Here is a 20,015-nt window from a genome sequence, read left to right as displayed (position 1 = left end):
CACTCATTACTTCATTACAATCACTCATTACTTCATTACAATCACTCATTACTTCATTACAATCACTCATTACTTCATTACAATCACTCATTACTTCATTACAATCACTCATTACTTCATTACAATCACTCATTACTTCATTACAATCACTCATTACTTCATTACAGTCACTCATTACTTCATTACAATCACTCATTACTTCATTACAGTCACTCATTACTTCATTACAATCACTCATTACTTCATTACAATCACTCATTACTTCATTACAGTCACTCATTACTTCATTACAATCACTCATTACTTCATTACAATCACTCATTACTTCATTACAGTCACTCATTACTTCATTACAATCACTCATTACTTCATTACAATCACTCATTACTTCATTACAGTCACTCATTACTTCATTACAATCACTCATTACTTCATTACAGTCACTCATTACTTCATTACAATCACTCATTACCTCATTACAATCACTCATTACTTCATTACAATCACTCATTACTTCATTACAATCACTCATTACTTCATTACAATCACTCATTACCTCATTACAATCACTCATTACTTCATTACAATCACTCATTACTTCATTACAATCACTCATTACTTCATTACAGTCACTCATTACTTCATTACAATCACTCATTACCTCATTACAATCACTCATTACTTCATTACAATCACTCATTACTTCATTACAATCACTCATTACTTCATTACAATCACTCATTACCTCATTACAATCACTCATTACTTCATTACAATCACTCATTACTTCATTACAGTCACTCATTACTTCATTACAATCACTCATTACTTCATTACAATCACTCATTACTTCATTACAATCACTCATTACTTCATTACAATCACTCATTACTTCATTACAGTCACTCATTACTTCATTACAATGTAGTAGATTCAGTGGCTCCATATCATCATGCTCAATTATGGTTGCGGACTGTTGATCTAATAAATTGACCAGTGACATGTGTCGTTGGTCACGTGACACTGGTCATGTGACATGTGTGAGTGGTCAGGTGACATGTGTGAGTGGTCAGGCGACATGTGTGAGTGGTCAGGCGACATGTGTGAGTGGTCATGTGACATGTGTGAGTGGTCAGGTGACATGTGTGAGTGGTCAGGTGACATGTGTGAGTGGTCATGTGACATGTGTGAGTGCTCATGTGACATGTGTGAGTGGTCAGGTGACATGTGTGAGTGGTCAGGTGACACGTGTGAGTGGTCAGGTGACACGTGTGAGTGGTCAGGTGACATGTGTGAGTGGTCAGGTGACATGTGTGAGTGGTCAGGTGACATGTGTGAGTGGTCAGGTGACATGTGTGAGTGGTCAGGTGACATGTGTGAGTGGTCAGGTGACATGTGTGAGTGGTCAGGCGACATGTGTGAGTGGTCAGGTGACATGTGTGAGTGGTCAGGTGACATGTGTGAGTGGTCAGGTGACACGTGTGAGTGGTCAGGTGACACGTGTGAGTGGTCAGGTGACATGTGTGAGTGGTCAGGTGACACGTGTGAGTGGTCAGGTGACATGTGTGAGTGGTCAGGTGACATGTGTGAGTGGTCAGGTGACACGTGTGAGTGGTCAGGTGACATGTGTGAGTGGTCAGGTGACATGTGTGAGTGGTCAGGTGACATGTGTGAGTGGTCAGGTGACATGTGTGAGTGGTCAGGTGACATGTGTGAGTGGTCAGGTGACATGTGTGAGTGGTCAGGTGACATGTGTGAGTGGTCAGGTGACATGTGTGAGTGGTCAGGTGACATGTGTGAGTGGTCAGGTGACATGTGTGAGTGGTCAGGTGACACGTGTGAGTGGTCAGGTGACATGTGTGAGTGGTCAGGTGACACGTGTGAGTGGTCATGTGACACGTGTGAGTGGTCATGTGACACGTGTGAGTGGTCAGGTGACACGTGTGAGTGGTCAGGTGACACGTGTGAGTGATCAGGTGACATGTGTGAGTGGTCAGGTGACATGTGTGAGTGGTCAGGTGACACGTGTGAGTGGTCAGGTGACACGTGTGAGTGGTCAGGTGACATGTGTGAGTGGTCAGGTGACATGTGTGAGTGGTCATGTGACATGTGTGAGTGGTCAGGTGACATGTGTGAGTGGTCATGTGACACGTGTGAGTGGTCATGTGACACGTGTGAGTGGTCAGGTGACACGTGTGAGTGGTCAGGTGACATGTGTGAGTGGTCAGGTGACATGTGTGAGTGGTCAGGTGACATGCGTGAGTGGTCATGTGACATGTGTGAGTGGTCAGGTGACACGTGTGAGTGGTCAGGTGACATGTGTGAGTGGTCAGGTGACATGTGTGAGTGGTCAGGTGACATGTGTGAGTGGTCAGGTGACATGTGTGAGTGGTCAGGTGACACGTGTGAGTGGTCAGGTGACATGTGTGAGTGGTCAGGTGACATTTGTCAGTGGTCATGTGACATGTGTGAGTGGTCAGGTGACATGTGTGAGTGGTCATGTGACATGTGTGAGTGGTCATGTGACATGTGTGAGTGGTCATGTGACATGTGTGAGTGGTCAGGTGACATGTGTGAGTGGTCAGGTGACATGTGTGAGTGGTCATGTGACATGTGTGAGTGGTCAGGTGACATGTGTGAGTGGTCAGGTGACATGTGTGAGTGGTCATGTGACATGTGTGAGTGGTCAGGTGACATGTGTGAGTGGTCATGTGACATGTGTGAGTGGTCATGTGACATGTGTGAGTGGTCATGTGACATGTGTGAGTGGTCAGGTGACATGTGTGAGTGGTCAGGTGACATGTGTGAGTGGTCATGTGACATGTGTGAGTGGTCAGGTGACATGTGTGAGTGGTCAGGTGACATGTGTGAGTGGTCAGGTGACACGTGTGAGTGGTCATGTGACATGTGTGAGTGGTCATGTGACATGTGTGAGTGGTCAGGTGACATGTGTGAGTGGTCAGGTGACATGTGTGAGTGGTCAGGTGACATGTGTGAGTGGTCAGGTGACACGTGTGAGTGGTCAGGTGACATGTGTGAGTGGTCATGTGACATGTGTGAGTGGTCAGGTGACATGTGTGAGTGGTCAGGTGACATGTGTGAGTGGTCAGGTGACATGTGTGAGTGGTCAGGTGACATGTGTGAGTGGTCAGGTGACACGTGTGAGTGGTCAGGTGACACGTGTGAGTGGTCATGTGACATGTGTGAGTGGTCAGGTGACATGTGTGAGTGGTCAGGTGACACGTGTGAGTGGTCAGGTGACATGTGTGAGTGGTCAGGTGACATTTGTCAGTGGTCATGTGACATGTGTGAGTGGTCAGGTGACATGTGTGAGTGGTCATGTGACATGTGTGAGTGGTCATGTGACATGTGTGAGTGGTCATGTGACATGTGTGAGTGGTCAGGTGACATGTGTGAGTGGTCAGGTGACATGTGTGAGTGGTCATGTGACATGTGTGAGTGGTCAGGTGACATGTGTGAGTGGTCAGGTGACATGTGTGAGTGGTCAGGTGACACGTGTGAGTGGTCATGTGACATGTGTGAGTGGTCATGTGACATGTGTGAGTGGTCAGGTGACATGTGTGAGTGGTCAGGTGACATGTGTGAGTGGTCAGGTGACATGTGTGAGTGGTCAGGTGACACGTGTGAGTGGTCAGGTGACATGTGTGAGTGGTCATGTGACATGTGTGAGTGGTCAGGTGACATGTGTGAGTGGTCAGGTGACATGTGTGAGTGGTCAGGTGACATGTGTGAGTGGTCAGGTGACATGTGTGAGTGGTCAGGTGACATGTGTGAGTGGTCAGGTGACATGTGTGAGTGGTCATGTGACATGTGTGAGTGGTCAGGTGACATGTGTGAGTGATCATGTGACATGTGTGAGTGGTCAGGTGACATGTGTGAGTGGTCATGTGACATGTGTGAGTGGTCAGGTGACATGTGTGAGTGATCATGTGACATGTGTGAGTGGTCAGGTGACATGTGTGAGTGGTCATGTGACATGTGTGAGTGGTCAGGTGACATGTGTGAGTGGTCAGGTGACATGTGTGAGTGGTCATGTGACATGTGTGAGTGGTCAGGTGACATGTGTGAGTGGTCATGTGACATGTGTGAGTGGTCAGGTGACATGTGTGAGTGGTCAGGTGACATGTGTGAGTGGTCAGGTGACATGTGTGAGTGGTCATGTGACATGTGTGAGTGGTCAGGTGACATGTGTGAGTGGTCAGGTGACATGTGTGAGTGGTCAGGTGACATGTGTGAGTGGTCAGGTGACACGTGTGAGTGGTCATGTGACACGTGTGAGTGGTCATGTGACATGTGTGAGTGGTCAGGTCATTAGCACCTTGACATATTACCCACAATGCAGTGCCCAGCAACTCACTCGTATTTTGTCCAGCTCTCCTCTGTTGGCTGTTTGCTGTTTCTCCAGACGCTCACTCAGCTGAGAGCAGATCTGACATCACAACATGTAAACATCTTCATGTAAACATCTTCATGTAAACATCTTCATGTAAACATCTTCATGTAAACATCTTCATACAATAAAATAGACTTTATTGTCATTATATTTGCATATAAGGAGATTAAAGATTCCAACTTAAGGTGCGGTTGTGGGAACAAATATGGGGTGAAATAAATAACACAAGAGTAATAAAGGAAGAAAGTAACAATTGCAATAAACAGACTATTATCTAATTAAAATAACAAGCAATACTGTACAATATACAAAACACTGTAGAAATACAAAATACTGTAATTCATGTAAACATCTTCATGTAATCATATGTCTTTAAAGACATGTATGTAAACATATTCATGTAAACACCATTATGTAAATATCTCCATATATATATGTTTATGTAAATATTTCAAAGTAAATATGTTTAAGTAAAAACATCCATGTCAACATATTTGTGTAAATATCTCCATGTAAATATGTTGATGAAAATATATATATATATATATGTACATATGTTGATGAAAGAATGTTGATGTAAATAAGTACTCCTTGTAGAAGTGTTTCTAAATAAAGTAGTGACATGACTTTCACAATAAAAGTCTTTCATCTGGTCCTGTCTTAGCTGCTGTTACAATCCCATCTTTTTCACGCATGTTTGAAATATATTTATTTATATTTATTTATATTTTGCAACCTGAGCTGATTCCTGCAGAGAATAATCATTTAGATGATCTTTGACTATTGTTTCTGAACTAGGTCTAAAACAGCAGAATGCTCCTGTCTTATAGATGATCTTTGACTACTGTTTTTGAACTAGCTCTGAAACAGCAGAATGCTCCTGTCTTATAGATGATCTTTGACTACTGTTTTTGAACTAAGTCTAAAACAGCAGAATGCTCCTGTCTTATAGATGATCTTTGACTACTGTTTTTGAACTAGCTCTGAAACAGCAGAATGCTCCTGTCTTATAGATGATCTTTGACTACTGTTTTTGAACTAAGTCTAAAACAGCAGAATGCTCCTGTCTTATAGATGATCTTTGACTACTGTTTTTGAACTAGCTCTGAAACAGCAGAATGCTTCTGTCTTATAGATGATCTTTGACTACTGTTTTTGAACTAGCTCTGAAACAGCAGAATGCTCCTGTCTTATAGATGATCTTTGACTACTGTTTTTGAACTAGGTCTAAAACAGCAGAATGCTCCTGTCTTATAGATGATCTTTGACTATTGTTTCTGAACTAGGTCTGAAACAGCAGAATGCTCCTGTCTTATAGATGATCTTTGACTACTGTTTTTGAACTAGGTCTAAAACAGCAGAATGCTCCTGTCTTATAGATGATCTTTGACTACTGTTTTTGAACTAGCTCTGAAACAGCAGAATGCTTCTGTCTTATAGATGATCTTTGACTACTGTTTTTGAACTAGGTCTAAAACAGCAGAATGCTTCTGTCTTATAGATGATCTTTGACTACTGTTTTTGAACTAGCTCTGAAACAGCAGAATGCTCCTGTCTTATAGATGATCTTTGACTACTGTTTTTGAACTAAGTCTAAAACAGCAGAATGCTCCTGTCTTATAGATGATCTTTGACTACTGTTTTTGAACTAGGTCTAAAACAGCAGAATGCTCCTGTCTTATAGATGATCTTTGACTACTGTTTTTGAACTAGCTCTGAAACAGCAGAATGCTCCTGTCTTATAGATGATCTTTGACTACTGTTTTTGAACTAGCTCTGAAACAGCAGAATGCTCCTGTCTTATAGATGATCTTTGACTACTGTTTTTGAACTAAGTCTAAAACAGCAGAATGCTTCTGTCTTATAGATGATCTTTGACTACTGTTTTTGAACTAGGTCTAAAACAGCAGAATGCTTCTGTCTTATAGATGATCTTTGACTACTGTTTTTGAACTAGCTCTGAAACAGCAGAATGCTCCTGTCTTATAGATGATCTTTGACTACTGTTTTTGAACTAAGTCTAAAACAGCAGAATGCTCCTGTCTTATAGATGATCTTTGACTACTGTTTTTGAACTAGCTCTGAAACAGCAGAATGCTTCTGTCTTATAGATGATCTTTGACTACTGTTTTTGAACTAGCTCTGAAACAGCAGAATGCTCCTGTCTTATAGATGATCTTTGACTACTGTTTTTGAACTAGCTCTGAAACAGCAGAATGCTTCTGTCTTATAGATGATCTTTGACTACTGTTTTTGAACTAGCTCTGAAACAGCAGAATGCTCCTGTCTTATAGATGATCTTTGACTACTGTTTTTGAACTAGCTCTGAAACAGCAGAATGCTCCTGTCTTATAGATGATCTTTGACTACTGTTTTTGAACTAAGTCTAAAACAGCAGAATGCTCCTGTCTTATAGATGATCTTTGACTACTGTTTTTGAACTAGGTCTAAAACAGCAGAATGCTCCTGTCTTATAGATGATCTTTGACTATTGTTTCTGAACTAGGTCTGAAACAGCAGAATGCTCCTGTCTTATAGATGATCTTTGACTACTGTTTTTGAACTAGGTCTAAAACAGCAGAATGCTCCTGTCTTATAGATGATCTTTGACTACTGTTTTTGAACTAGCTCTGAAACAGCAGAATGCTTCTGTCTTATAGATGATCTTTGACTACTGTTTTTGAACTAGCTCTGAAACAGCAGAATGCTCCTGTCTTATAGATGATCTTTGACTACTGTTTTTGAACTAAGTCTAAAACAGCAGAATGCTCCTGTCTTATAGATGATCTTTGACTACTGTTTTTGAACTAGGTCTAAAACAGCAGAATGCTCCTGTCTTATAGATGATCTTTGACTACTGTTTTTGAACTAGCTCTGAAACAGCAGAATGCTTCTGTCTTATAGATGATCTTTGACTACTGTTTTTGAACTAGCTCTGAAACAGCAGAATGCTCCTGTCTTATAGATGATCTTTGACTACTGTTTTTGAACTAGCTCTGAAACAGCAGAATGCTTCTGTCTTATACCTGTAGATGATCTTTGACTACTGTTTTTGAACTAGCTCTGAAACAGCAGAATGCTCCTGTCTTATAGATGATCTTTGACTACTGTTTTTGAACTAGCTCTGAAACAGCAGAATGCTCCTGTCTTATAGATGATCTTTGACTACTGTTTTTGAACTAAGTCTAAAACAGCAGAATGCTCCTGTCTTATAGATGATCTTTGACTACTGTTTTTGAACTAGGTCTAAAACAGCAGAATGCTCCTGTCTTATAGATGATCTTTGACTATTGTTTCTGAACTAGGTCTGAAACAGCAGAATGCTCCTGTCTTATAGATGATCTTTGACTACTGTTTTTGAACTAGGTCTAAAACAGCAGAATGCTCCTGTCTTATAGATGATCTTTGACAACTGTTTTTGAACTAGGTCTGAAACAACAGAATGCTCCTGTATTATAGATGATCTTTGACTACTGTTTTTGAACTAGGTCTAAAACAGCAGAATGCTCCTGTCTTATAGATGATCTTTGACAACTGTTTTTGAACTAGGTCTGAAACAACAGAATGCTCCTGTCTTATAGATGATCTTTGACAACTGTTTTTGAACTAGGTCTGAAACAACAGAATGCTCCTGTATTATAGATGATCTTTGACTACTGTTTTTGAACTAGCTCTAAAACAGCAGCGTGCTCCTGTCTTATAGATGATCTTTGACTACTGTTTTTGAACTAGGTCTGAAACAACAGAATGCTCCTGTCTTATAGATGATCTTTGACTACTGTTTTTGAACTAGGTCTAAAACAGCAGAATGCTCCTGTCTTATAGATGATCTTTGACTACTGTTTTTGAACTAGGTCTGAAACAACAGAATGCTCCTGTCTTATAGATGATCTTTGAATACTTTTTTTGAACTAGGTCTGAAACAGCAGCGTGCTCCTGTCTTATAGATGATCTTTGACTACTGTTTTTGAACTAGCTCTGAAACAGCAGAATGCTCCTGTCTTATAGATGATCTTTGACTACTGTTTTTGAACTAGGTCTAAAACAGCAGAATGCTCCTGTCTTATAGATGATCTTTGACTACTGTTTTTGAACTAGGTCTGAAACAACAGAATGCTCCTGTCTTATAGATGATCTTTGACTACTGTTTTTGAATCCGAGCGACGATGTTGTGCTTGCCACACGGCGAGGTAAAGTGGAGGTCTGCTTCTAAAAGTGTCTGGGACTATTTGTGTGTGTGTGTGTGTGTGTGTGTGTGTGTGTGTGTGTTACGTAAGGAAGAAAGCATCAGTTCCACACGGAGGGGAGCGAGTGAGGGAGGGAGGAGATGAAAAGCCCCAAGAAGATGAGTTCACCTGAAGGCCAGACGCCATGTTTCTATCCTCCTCCTCATTGGCTCTCACACAGGAAGTCATCACATCATCATTTAGGGACAACTTGAATTCTAACTGCAGCAAAATACTCAACTGCCTTATTGATGAAATATTCTCTTATTCTTATTACATCTTCTGTTTTTTTTTTATTTCTCTTTTACCTTATTTATTTTTAGGTTCAAAAATTGGAGTAAATGTAGTTTATTATTTTCTTGCCATTTTCTAGAAGAAAAACAAAACACTAATAAACCTGCTCAAGACTTAACACTTGGTCTGAGCCACTTCAAGTTTTATACAGAAAAGTCACGTGGAGTAAGTATGCTGTCATATACTTAATGATACTCTCCACATTGTCTGGGGGGGGGGGCAGCACACATCATTTAGACCTGCTCAAGACTCTCAAAACCCATCATCTTAACAAGCCGTCTCGGAAGTTACTCTGTTTGAAGTTTGCTTTCTCTTGGACATGTTTGCAAGCGTGATGACCTTCAGAGTCATTTTCTGGATTGGTGCACCTTTTAGACCAGCTCAAGACTCAATGCCTACTTTTACTAAGCCACCTGAGGATGACCTCAGTGTAAGATTGACTTTTTTATTTGACTTTATTGCGCAAAATTTTGATAGAGTAAGATCTTTCCTGACAAGTTCCTGCCGTACAGTAAATAATAACACATGCCGGAATAGTGCACTTTTAAACCTACTCAAGACTAAACACTTCCTTTTAGAAGGCCGTCTCAAAAGTAGTTTTGTGTGGAATTTGCTTTTGCTTACCTGCTTGTATGATGTACAGTAAGTGTGTTCTTACCTGCTTGTATGATGTACAGTAAGTGTGTTCTTACCTGCTTGTATGATGTACAGTAAGTGTGTTCTTACCTGCTTGTGTCATGTACAGTAAGTGTGTTCTTACCTGCTTGTGTCATGTACAGTAAGTGTGTTCTTACCTGCTTGTGTCATGTACAGTAAGTGTGTTCTTACCTGCTTGTGTCATGTACAGTAAGTGTGTTCTTACCTGCTTGTGTCATGTACAGTAAGCGTACAGTAAGTGTGTTTTTACCTGCTTGTACTCTCCAATGATGGAGCTGTTCTTCTTGATCTCTAATTCTGATTTGTCCAGCTCTCTCCTGCACATCTCCTTCAACTGTACACACACACACACGCACGCACGCACGCACACACACACACACACACACACACACACACACACACACACACACACACACACACACACACACACACACACACACACAAAGATAAGAGACAAAAGGACAGATGTGATGTCTTCTACGATGACAAGAAGAAGAAGAAGAAGAAGAAGAAGGAGAAGAAGAAGAAGAAGGAGAAGGAGAAGAAGAAGAAGAAGTAGAACAGTGAATGTTATGAGTGAGATGTTGTCCAACCTGTGCTGACTCTTCCTCCAGTCGTCTCTTCTCATCTTCAGAGTCCACCAGCTTCTGTTTGGTCAGCAGCAGTTCTTTGTTCAGGGCGTCTGCCTTCTCCTCCACCTACCACATCATTTATTATTATTATTATTATTATATACTTCTCCTCCACCTACCACATCATGTATTATTATTATTATTATTATATACTTCTCCTCCACCTACCACATCATTTATTATTATTATTATTATTATATACTTCTCCTCCACCTACCACATCATTTATTATTATTATTATTATTATATACTTCTCCTCCACCTACCACATCATTTATTATTATTATTATTATATACTTCTCCTCCACCTACCACATCATTTACTATTATTATTATTATTATATACTTCTCCTCCACCTACCACATCATTTATTATTATTATTATTATTATATACTTCTCCTCCACCTACCACATCATGTATTATTATTATTATTATATACTTCTCCTCCACCTACCACATCATTTATTATTATTATTATTATATACTTCTCCTCCGCCTACCACATCATTTATTATTATTATTATTACATACATCTCCTCCGCCTGACACACACCACTTATTGATATTATTATAATAATACAAAATTATATATTATTATTATATTCTTATATACAATCATGCAAAATATTCAGCAACATGTCTTTTTACAACATTTAACAAATGAAAAATGAGGTCCTATATTTTAAAATAGAAATCACCTCAAATAAATCTTATATGTTGTTGCCTCCATAGCAATTGAAAAATAATAGAAGAACAACATTATGTCCTTAAAATATCAATTAAATATAATCAAATATATAAAGATGTTATTTAATGACATAAAACCAAAGTTCAAAATGTGCAAATAATTGAATATAACAAATAAATAAAAATCACATGAGATATAAAAATAATAGACATCATTCTGTCCAGAAATATTAATACACTCTAACCAGATAAATATGTTTTTTATTTCATAAAACTAAAGTAAAAAAGTGTAAGATAATGAATATAATAATAAAATAAAAATCCCATTAGAAATTAAAATAATAGAAAAATAACATTCTGCCCCGAAATATTAGTACAATCCAAACACATAAGTAAGATTTTTTTTAATGACATAAAACTAAAGTAAAAACAACGTACAAATTAATGAATGTAATCAGGAAATTCAAATCACGTGACAGAAAAAAAAATCATAGAAAAACTACATTCTGTCCAGAAATGTCAATAAAATCTAACCAACTAAATAAAACAATTTTATGACATAATTAATTATTTTAATAAATATAATAATGAAATAAAAATGTTGTGAGAAATAAATATAATGCAGAAACAATAAAATCCAAACTTTTAAAAAAAATATACACCATACAGAAAACTAAAGTGAAAAATAGTGCAAATTAATGAATATAATCATGAATTAAAACTCATGTGAGAGAATAATAATAGAAAAACAACATTATGTCCAGAAATGTAAATAAAATCTAGCCAAATAAACAAGTTGTTTTTTTCAATTACATAAAACTAAAGTATGAAAAAAATAATGAATATAATCATGAAATAAATATCAAGTGGGAGAAATAAAAATAGAAAAACCAAATTTTGTCTACAAATGTTATCAAAATCTAGCCAAATAAATATGTTTTTTTCCAATATCGTAAAACTAAAGTAAAAAAAATGTGCAAATGAATGAATATCCATCCATCCATTTTCTACCGCTTATTCCCCTTTGGGGGCGCTGGTGCCTATCTCAGCTACAATCGGGCGGAAGGCGGCGTGCACCCTGGACAAGTCGCCACCTCATCGCAGGGCCCCAAAAAAGGGATTATGTCATTTTATATCACGTCATTTTTATCGTATTATCATGTTCATTCATTTGCTTTTTTTTTTACTTTGGTTTTATGTTATTGGAAAAAATATATATTTATTTGGCTAGATTTTGATAACATTTCTAGACAGAATATTGGTTTTCTATCAATTTTTATTTTTCTCACATGATTTTTATTTCATTATCATATTCTGTCTATCGACACAGATGGACAGAATATGATAATGAAATAAAAATCATGTGAGAAAAATAAAAATGATAGAAAACCAATATTCTGTCCAGAAATGTTATCAAAATCTAGCCAAATAAATATATATTTTTGTCTTGTCCAGGGTGCACGCCGCCTTCCGCCCGATTGTAGCTGAGATAGGCACCACCGCCTTTTTAAGTTGATGATATTCTTCTTTAAAAAGTACTTTATTTGATTTTAACTTACTTTTTCATTGACTCTATTTTATTAGTTTTCATTGTGGTTTATTCTTTTTATCCACGTTTTTATATCCAAACTGAATTTGATGTTTTTTTGTTATCTTTCATTATGTCTTTGAGTCGTTATTCTGCTTCTTTTGAAAGTGCTTTGTGCAAAGCAAGTGAGACGGCATCAAATGGGAAAAGTGTGTATTTGATGAGATGGAGTAACATTGAGAAGGTGACATAAACGTGTCATTTAGATGAGAGGGAGTAACATTGAGAAGGTGACATAAACGTGTCATTTAGATGAGATGGAGTAACATTGAGAAGGTGACATAAACGTGTCATTTAGATGAGATGGAGTAACATTGAGAAGGTGACATAAACGTGTCATTTAGATGAGATGGAGTAACATTGAGAAGGTGACATAAACGTGTCATTTAGATGAGATGGAGTAACATTGAGAAGGTGACATAAACGTGTCATTTAGATGAGAGGGAGTAACATTGAGAAGGTGACATAAACGTGTCATTTTGATTGGAGGGAGTAACATTGAGAAGGTGACATAAACGTGTCATTTAGATGAGATGGAGTAACATTGAGAAGGTGCATGCTTGGATGACATAAACGTGTCATTTAGATGAGAGGGAGTAACATTGAGAAGGTGCATGCTTGGATGACATAAACGTGTCATTTAGATGAGATGGAGTAACATTGAGAAGGTGCATGCTTGGATGACATAAACGTGTCATTTTGATGTCCTGCACTTTGAGCAGACAAGAGATTTGAATACCATCAATGAATGAAGCGCTTTATAAAAGGTGTACTAAGCCTGCACTTATACCTGTAAGTAGGTAGAAAGGTACTAAGCCTGCACTTATACCTGTGTGTGGGTGGAGCAGGTCAGGTGTCATGTGACTCACATTGTCCAGGTCTTTGCGCAGGGCGATCTTGCTGCTCACCAACTCGTGCGCCAGGTCGTCGTTCTCCTGCTCCAGACGCATGTTGGCGTCCTGCAGGCGTCGGTTCTCCCTCTGCGCCGCAAATGCACAAGCAGGCCGTTCAATGAAAAGGAGAAGAAGGAAGCGGGAAGTGAAAGCGACGACGACCCCAAGGAGGATGGAACTTTAACTGCTGGGTGCATCATTAACACTTGAGTAGAAGATCAGTCCGGGACAGGATCGTAGACCTGCGCAAGACTGGAACGTGTGACGTGAATCAAAGAGGGAACGACACTAAGCTATTTATTATTAACCCCCTGGAATGCTGTCTTTTAGTTGAAGTGGAGTAGTAATTGTTAAGTTAAGCTCACGGTGCAGTAGATGAATGATGCGGACACCTTTGTTACTGGAGACTTTTTATGTGTGTGTAATATATAACTATGTTGACAAATGTGTGCTTTTATTGCTTCTGATTATTAGCTTGTGTGCTATTGTGTGCTTAGCTGCCAAAAAGAACTGAATTCCTCATTGAAACATGTCTTCTGTATTTGATGATCTTGCACAGCCTGGTTAGTAATCCTGCACTTTTCTGTTGTTTGGGGTGCTTTTTATAGAATAAATATTTTTTTTAAAGTTTTTTTAGATAGTATAAATCAGGGGTGTCAAACTCCTTTTAGATCGGGGGCCACATGGTGAAATTACGGCACGATAACTTAAAAATAAAGACAACTTCAAATGGTTATCTTTGTTTGAAAATAGAACAAGCACAAACGTACAAATTATAATGTTGCCAGGTTTTTAATAATTTATTTGCTGTGATTTATATTTTCTGACTAAATGATGTCAACTCATTGTTGTTCATTTTCAATCTATCAAGATAAACAAATGATATTTAAATCAAATTAAATAAATGATAAATGGGTTGTACTTGTATAGCGCTTTTCTACCTTCAAGGTACTCAAAGCGCTTTGACACTACTTCCACATTCACACACTGATGGAGGGAGCTGTCATGCAAGGCGCCAACCAGCACCCATCAGGAGCAAGGGTGAAGTGTCTTGCTCAGGACACAACGGACGTGACGAGGTTGGTTCTAGGTGGGATTTGAACCAGTGACCCTCGGGTTGCGCACGGCCACTCTCCCACTGCCACCACGCCGTTACAGGATGTTATTTATGTAGTTTGATCATTTTCCTGGACTGACGTACTGACATCATGTGGTTAATGTTGTACATATGTAGCATCGTCGACAAAGAATTGCTATTGTGACATCTAGTGGACACATTTAGAACAGCTGTTTCTTTCATTCCAAAATTTCAGGTTAATTTTTATACTTAGCAAACTCATCCCGCGGGCCGGATAAAACCTGTTCATGGGCCTGATCCGGAACTCGGGCCGTACGTTTGACACCCCTGGCATAAATGCAGACAGTTCAATCATCAATCAATCAATGTTTACTAATATAGACTAGCTGTGGTCTTACACAAATAATAAATGAACGCACGCATCGCAACGGTAATACGATAGACCTAGTACTTGTCAGGGGTATCACCTTTTCCAAAATTACGATATTCCCGTATACTAAAGTATTGTCCGATCATTACCTTATAAAATTCGAGGTTCAGACGCATGTCAGTTTGTCTTTGTAGCAGCGCCTTGTTGATATATTAAAATGATAAAGTGTGGTGTTTCTCCGACAGACCTCGTATCGCTCGATGGGAGCCTCCTGCTGCTCCCGCTGCTCCATCATGGCGTGGTACTCCTTCTCAAACTTCTTCAGCTTCTTCTGGCTGATCTGAGAAGCGTGGTTACAAAGTCAACTACCACTAAAACCACTCTCACCTTTCAACAGGTACAATTGTGAAAATATGCAAATCTAAGGCTTCAATTGATTGCAATAGAATTGATCTAGAAATGATAATAACAAATAAATAATAACAAATTCAAAAAATGGTTTGACTAAAACAGTATCTTTGAATCTCGGCAAAAGTAAAATAAAAATATTTGGTAACAGTAGAAGAGAAAGTCAAACACAAACACAAAGAAATTGAAAGAGTAAATAATACCAGATGTCTAACGATTGATGAAATATTGAAATGGAAACCTCACGTCAAAAATATACAACATAAAGTAGGCAGAAACAGGACAATAAGGAATACAGTAAAACATGTTGGAGACCACAAATGACTTCATATTGTCTACTTCTCACGACTGTTGCATATCTGTACAGAAATATGGGAAATAAGTACAAAAGTACACTTCATTCATTAACGGTGTTATAAAAAAGATGAGTTATAATAATACATCATGTTGTACTGAAACAACACACAAACACTTGATTTATTCAATCACAAATACTGAAATTCCAGGACATAGTGAATTTGCAAACAGCTAAAATGCTACACAAAGCAAACTATAATCTGCTAGCCAAGAATATACAAAAGACAAAAAAAACTTTACCTAATTATTTCATTAATTTGGTGTCCATCAGTGGTGTCCACAGCCAAGTGCTGCACTTCATGAGTGTCATACTTGCATTCATGTTCTAATTGTAATGCTGTTTGTATGTCGCCATCTAGCGGACATCATAAGTATTTGACATCAACAACCTTTAGTTATACACATAATTGGTCAAAGCACATAATTTACATGAATGACCCAATGCAAACAACCTTCCCTAGTCATAGTGCATTAAAACATCTAACCAACACACATAACACAACCTCCTGACTGAACTTTGTGAACATTATATAAAAAAACCTTCACGCACCATAAACAATTGTGTGATAATGGCGAGCGGAGAAACGGAGGAGCTTGAACGCCCCGTAACATTTAATGGGTGTTTGTATAGGTGCAGACTCCATTGTGCAAAAGGAGGCTTTTAACCCGTCACGCACCACCTTCAGCCTTAAGACTGTACCACATTTTTATTGGCAAGAGAAGAAAATGTTGTGGACGAACTATCACTAACGTCATCTGTTGCGCTCACGACAGAAGGGTGGAGGTCCAGGGGAACTATGTGACCATAAGTGCAAGGGTGGAGGTCCAGGGGAACTATGTGAGCATAAGTGCAAGGGTGGAGGTCCAGGGGAACTATGTGAGCATAAGTGCAAGGGTGGAGGTCCAGGGGAACTATGTGAGCATAAGTGCAAGGGTGGAGGTCCAGGGGAACTATGTGAGCATAAGTGCAAGGGTGGAGGTCCAGGGGAACTATGTGAGCATAAGTGCAAGGGTGGAGGTCCAGGGGAACTATGTGAGCATAAGTGCAAGGGTGGAGGTCCAGGGGAACTATGTGAGCATAAGTGCAAGGGTGGAGGTCCAGGGGAACTATGTGAGCATAAGTGCAAGGGTGGAGGTCCAGGGGAACTATGTGAGCATAAGTGCAAGGGTGGAGGTCCAGGGGAACTATGTGAGCATAAGTGCAAGGGTGGAGGTCCAGGGGAACTATGTGAGCATAAGTGCAAGGGTGGAGGTCCAGGGGAACTATGTGAGCATAAGTGCAAGGGTGGAGGTCCAGGGGAACTATGTGAGCATAAGTGCAAGGGTGGAGGTCCAGGGGAACTATGTGAGCATAAGTGCAAGGGTGGAGGTCCAGGGGAACTATGTGAGCATAAGTGCAAGGGTGGAGGTCCAGGGGAACTATGTGAGCATAAGTGCAAGGGTGGAGGTCCAGGGGAACTATGTGAGCATAAGTGCAAGGGTGGAGGTCCAGGGGAACTATGTGAGCATAAGTGCAAGGGTGGAGGTCCAGGGGAACTATGTGAGCATAAGTGCAAGGGTGGAGGTCCAGGGGAACTATGTGACCATAAGTGCAAGGGTGGAGGTCCAGGGGAACTATGTGACCATAAGTGCAAGGGTGGAGGTCCAGGGGAACTATGTGAGCATAAGTGCAAGGGTGGAGGTCCAGGGGAACTATGTGAGCATAAGTGCAAGGGTGGAGGTCCAGGGGAACTATGTGAGCATAAATGCAAGGGTGGAGGTCCAGGGGAACTATGTGAGCATAAGTGCAAGGGTGGAGGTCCAGGGGAACTATGTGACCATAAGTGCAAGGGTGGAGGTCCAGGGGAACTATGTGACCATAAGTGCAAGGGTGGAGGTCCAGGGGAACTATGTGACCATAAGTGCAAGGGTGGAGGTCCAGGGGAACTATGTGACCATAAGTGCAAGGGTGGAGGTCCAGGAGAACTATGTGAGCATAAGTGCAAGGGTGGAGGTCCAGGGGAACTATGTGAGCATAAGTGCAAGGGTGGAGGTCCAGGGGAACTATGTGAGCATAAGTGTAAGGGTGGAGGTCCAGGGGAACTATGTGAGCATAAGTGCAAGGGTGGAGGTCCAGGGGAACTATGTGACCATAAGTGCAAGGGTGGAGGTCCAGGGGAACTATGTGACCATAAGTGCAAGGGTGGAGGTCCAGGGGAACTTTGTGAGCATAAGTGCAAGGGTGGAGGTCCAGGGGAACTATGTGACCATAAGTGCAAGGGTGGAGGTCCAGGGGAACTATGTGACCATAAGTGCAAGGGTGGAGGTCCAGGGGAACTATGTGACCATAAGTGCAAGGGTGGAGGTCCAGGGGAACTATGTGACCATAAGTGCAAGGGTGGAGGTCCAGGGGAACTATGTGAGCATAAGTGCAAGGGTGGAGGTCCAGGGGAACTATGTGACCATAAGTGCAAGGGTGGAGGTCCAGGGGAACTATGTGAGCATAAGTGCAAGGGTGGAGGTCCAGGGGAACTATGTGACCATAAGTGCAAGGGTGGAGGTCCAGGGGAACTATGTGAGCATAAGTGCAAGGGTGGAGGTCCAGGGGAACTATGTGAGCATACGTGCAAGGGTGGAGGTCCAGGGGAACTATGTGAGCATAAGTGCAAGGGTGGAGGTCCAGGGGAACTATGTGAGCATAAGTGCAAGGGTGGAGGTCCAGGGGAACTATGTGACCATAAGTGCAAGGGTGGAGGTCCAGGGGAACTATGTGACCATAAGTGCAAGGGTGGAGGTCCAGGGGAACTATGTGACCATAAGTGCAAGGGTGGAGGTCCAGGGGAACTATGTGAGCATAAGTGCAAGGGTGGAGGTCCAGGGGAACTATGTGACCATAAGTGCAAGGGTGGAGGTCCAGGGGAACTATGTGACCATAAGTGCAAGGGTGGAGGTTCAGGGGAACTATGTGAGCATAAGTGCAAGGGTGGAGGTCCAGGGGAACTATGTGAGCATAAGTGCAAGGGTGGAGGTCCAGGGGAACTATGTGAGCATAAGTGCAAGGGTGGAGGTCCAGGGGAACTATGTGAGCATAAGTGCAAGGGTGGAGGTCCAGGGGAACTATGTGAGCATAAGTGCAAGGGTGGAGGTCCAGGGGAACTATGTGAGCATAAGTGCAAGGGTGGAGGTCCAGGGGAACTATGTGAGCATAAGTGCAAGGGTGGAGGTCCAGGGGAACTATGTGAGCATAAGTACAAGGGTGGAGGTCCAGGGGAACTATGTGAGCATAAGTGCAAGGGTGGAGGTCCATGGGAACTATGTGAGCATAAGTGCAAGGGTGGAGGTCCAGGGGAACTATGTGACCATAAGTGCAAGGGTGGAGGTCCAGGGGAACTATGTGACCATAAGTGCAAGGGTGGAGGTCCAGGGTAACTATGTGACCATAAGTGCAAGGGCGGAGGTCCAGGGGAACTATGTGAGCATAAGTGCAAGGGTGGAGGTCCAGGGGAACTATGTGACCATAAGTGCAAGGGTGGAGGTCCAGGGGAACTATGTGACCATAAGTGCAAGGGCGGAGGTCCAGGGGAACTATGTGACCATAAGTGCAAGGGCGGAGGTCCAGGGGAACTATGTGAGCATAAGTGCAAGGGCGGAGGTCCAGGGGAACTATGTGACCATAAGTGCAAGGGTGGAGGTCCAGGGGAACTATGTGAGCATAAGTGCAAGGGTGGCGGTCCAGGGGAACTATGTGAGCATAAGTGCAAGGGTGGAGGTCCAGGGGAACTATGTGAGCATAAGTGCAAGGGTGGAGGTCCAGGGGAACTATGTGAGCATAAGTGCAAGGGCGGAGGTCCAGGGGAACTATGTGAGCATAAGTGCAAGGGTGGAGGTCCAGGGGAACTATGTGAGCATAAGTGCAAGGGTGGAGGTCCAGGGGAACTATGTGACCATAAGTGCAAGGGTGGAGGTCCAGGGGAACTATGTGACCATAAGTGCAAGGGTGGAGGTTCAGGGGAACTATGTGAGCATAAGTGCAAGGGTGGAGGTCCAGGGGAACTATGTGAGCATAAGTGCAAGGGTGGAGGTCCAGGGGAACTATGTGAGCATAAGTGCAAGGGTGGAGGTCCAGGGGAACTATGTGAGCATAAGTGCAAGGGTGGAGGTCCAGGGGAACTATGTGAGCATAAGTGCAAGGGTGGAGGTCCAGGGGAACTATGTGAGCATAAGTGCAAGGGTGGAGGTCCAGGGGAACTATGTGAGCATAAGTGCAAGGGTGGAGGTCCAGGGGAACTATGTGAGCATAAGTGCAAGGGTGGAGGTCCAGGGGAACTATATGACCATAAGTGCAAGGGTGGAGGTCCAGGGGAACTATGTGACCATAAGTGCAAGGGTGGAGGTCCAGGGGAACTATGTGACCATAAGTGCAAGGGTGG

The 20,015-nt window shown here is 41.4% G+C and overlaps 1 protein-coding gene across 2 annotated transcripts in view; it reads right to left on the bottom strand.

The window, feature by feature from the left end:
- Positions 1-20,015, bottom strand: part of LOC133557194 (rab GTPase-activating protein 1) — a 125,899-nt gene that overhangs the window by 3,951 nt on the left and 101,933 nt on the right. For both annotated transcript variants that reach the window (XM_061907470.1, XM_061907471.1), the window contains 5 exons: positions 15,089-15,181; positions 13,370-13,480; positions 10,185-10,289; positions 9,842-9,925; positions 4,379-4,450 (listed from right to left, as the gene is read on the bottom strand). In XM_061907470.1, coding sequence (XP_061763454.1) covers positions 4,379-4,450; positions 9,842-9,925; positions 10,185-10,289; positions 13,370-13,480; positions 15,089-15,181 — 465 coding nt within the window. The remainder of the gene's footprint in view (positions 1-4,378; positions 4,451-9,841; positions 9,926-10,184; positions 10,290-13,369; positions 13,481-15,088; positions 15,182-20,015) is intronic.

Source organism: Nerophis ophidion, linkage group LG08 (genome assembly GCF_033978795.1).
Source record: "Nerophis ophidion isolate RoL-2023_Sa linkage group LG08, RoL_Noph_v1.0, whole genome shotgun sequence".
Classification (NCBI taxonomy): domain Eukaryota; kingdom Metazoa; phylum Chordata; class Actinopteri; order Syngnathiformes; family Syngnathidae; genus Nerophis; species Nerophis ophidion.
This window is presented reverse-complemented; position numbering and strand designations above follow the sequence as displayed.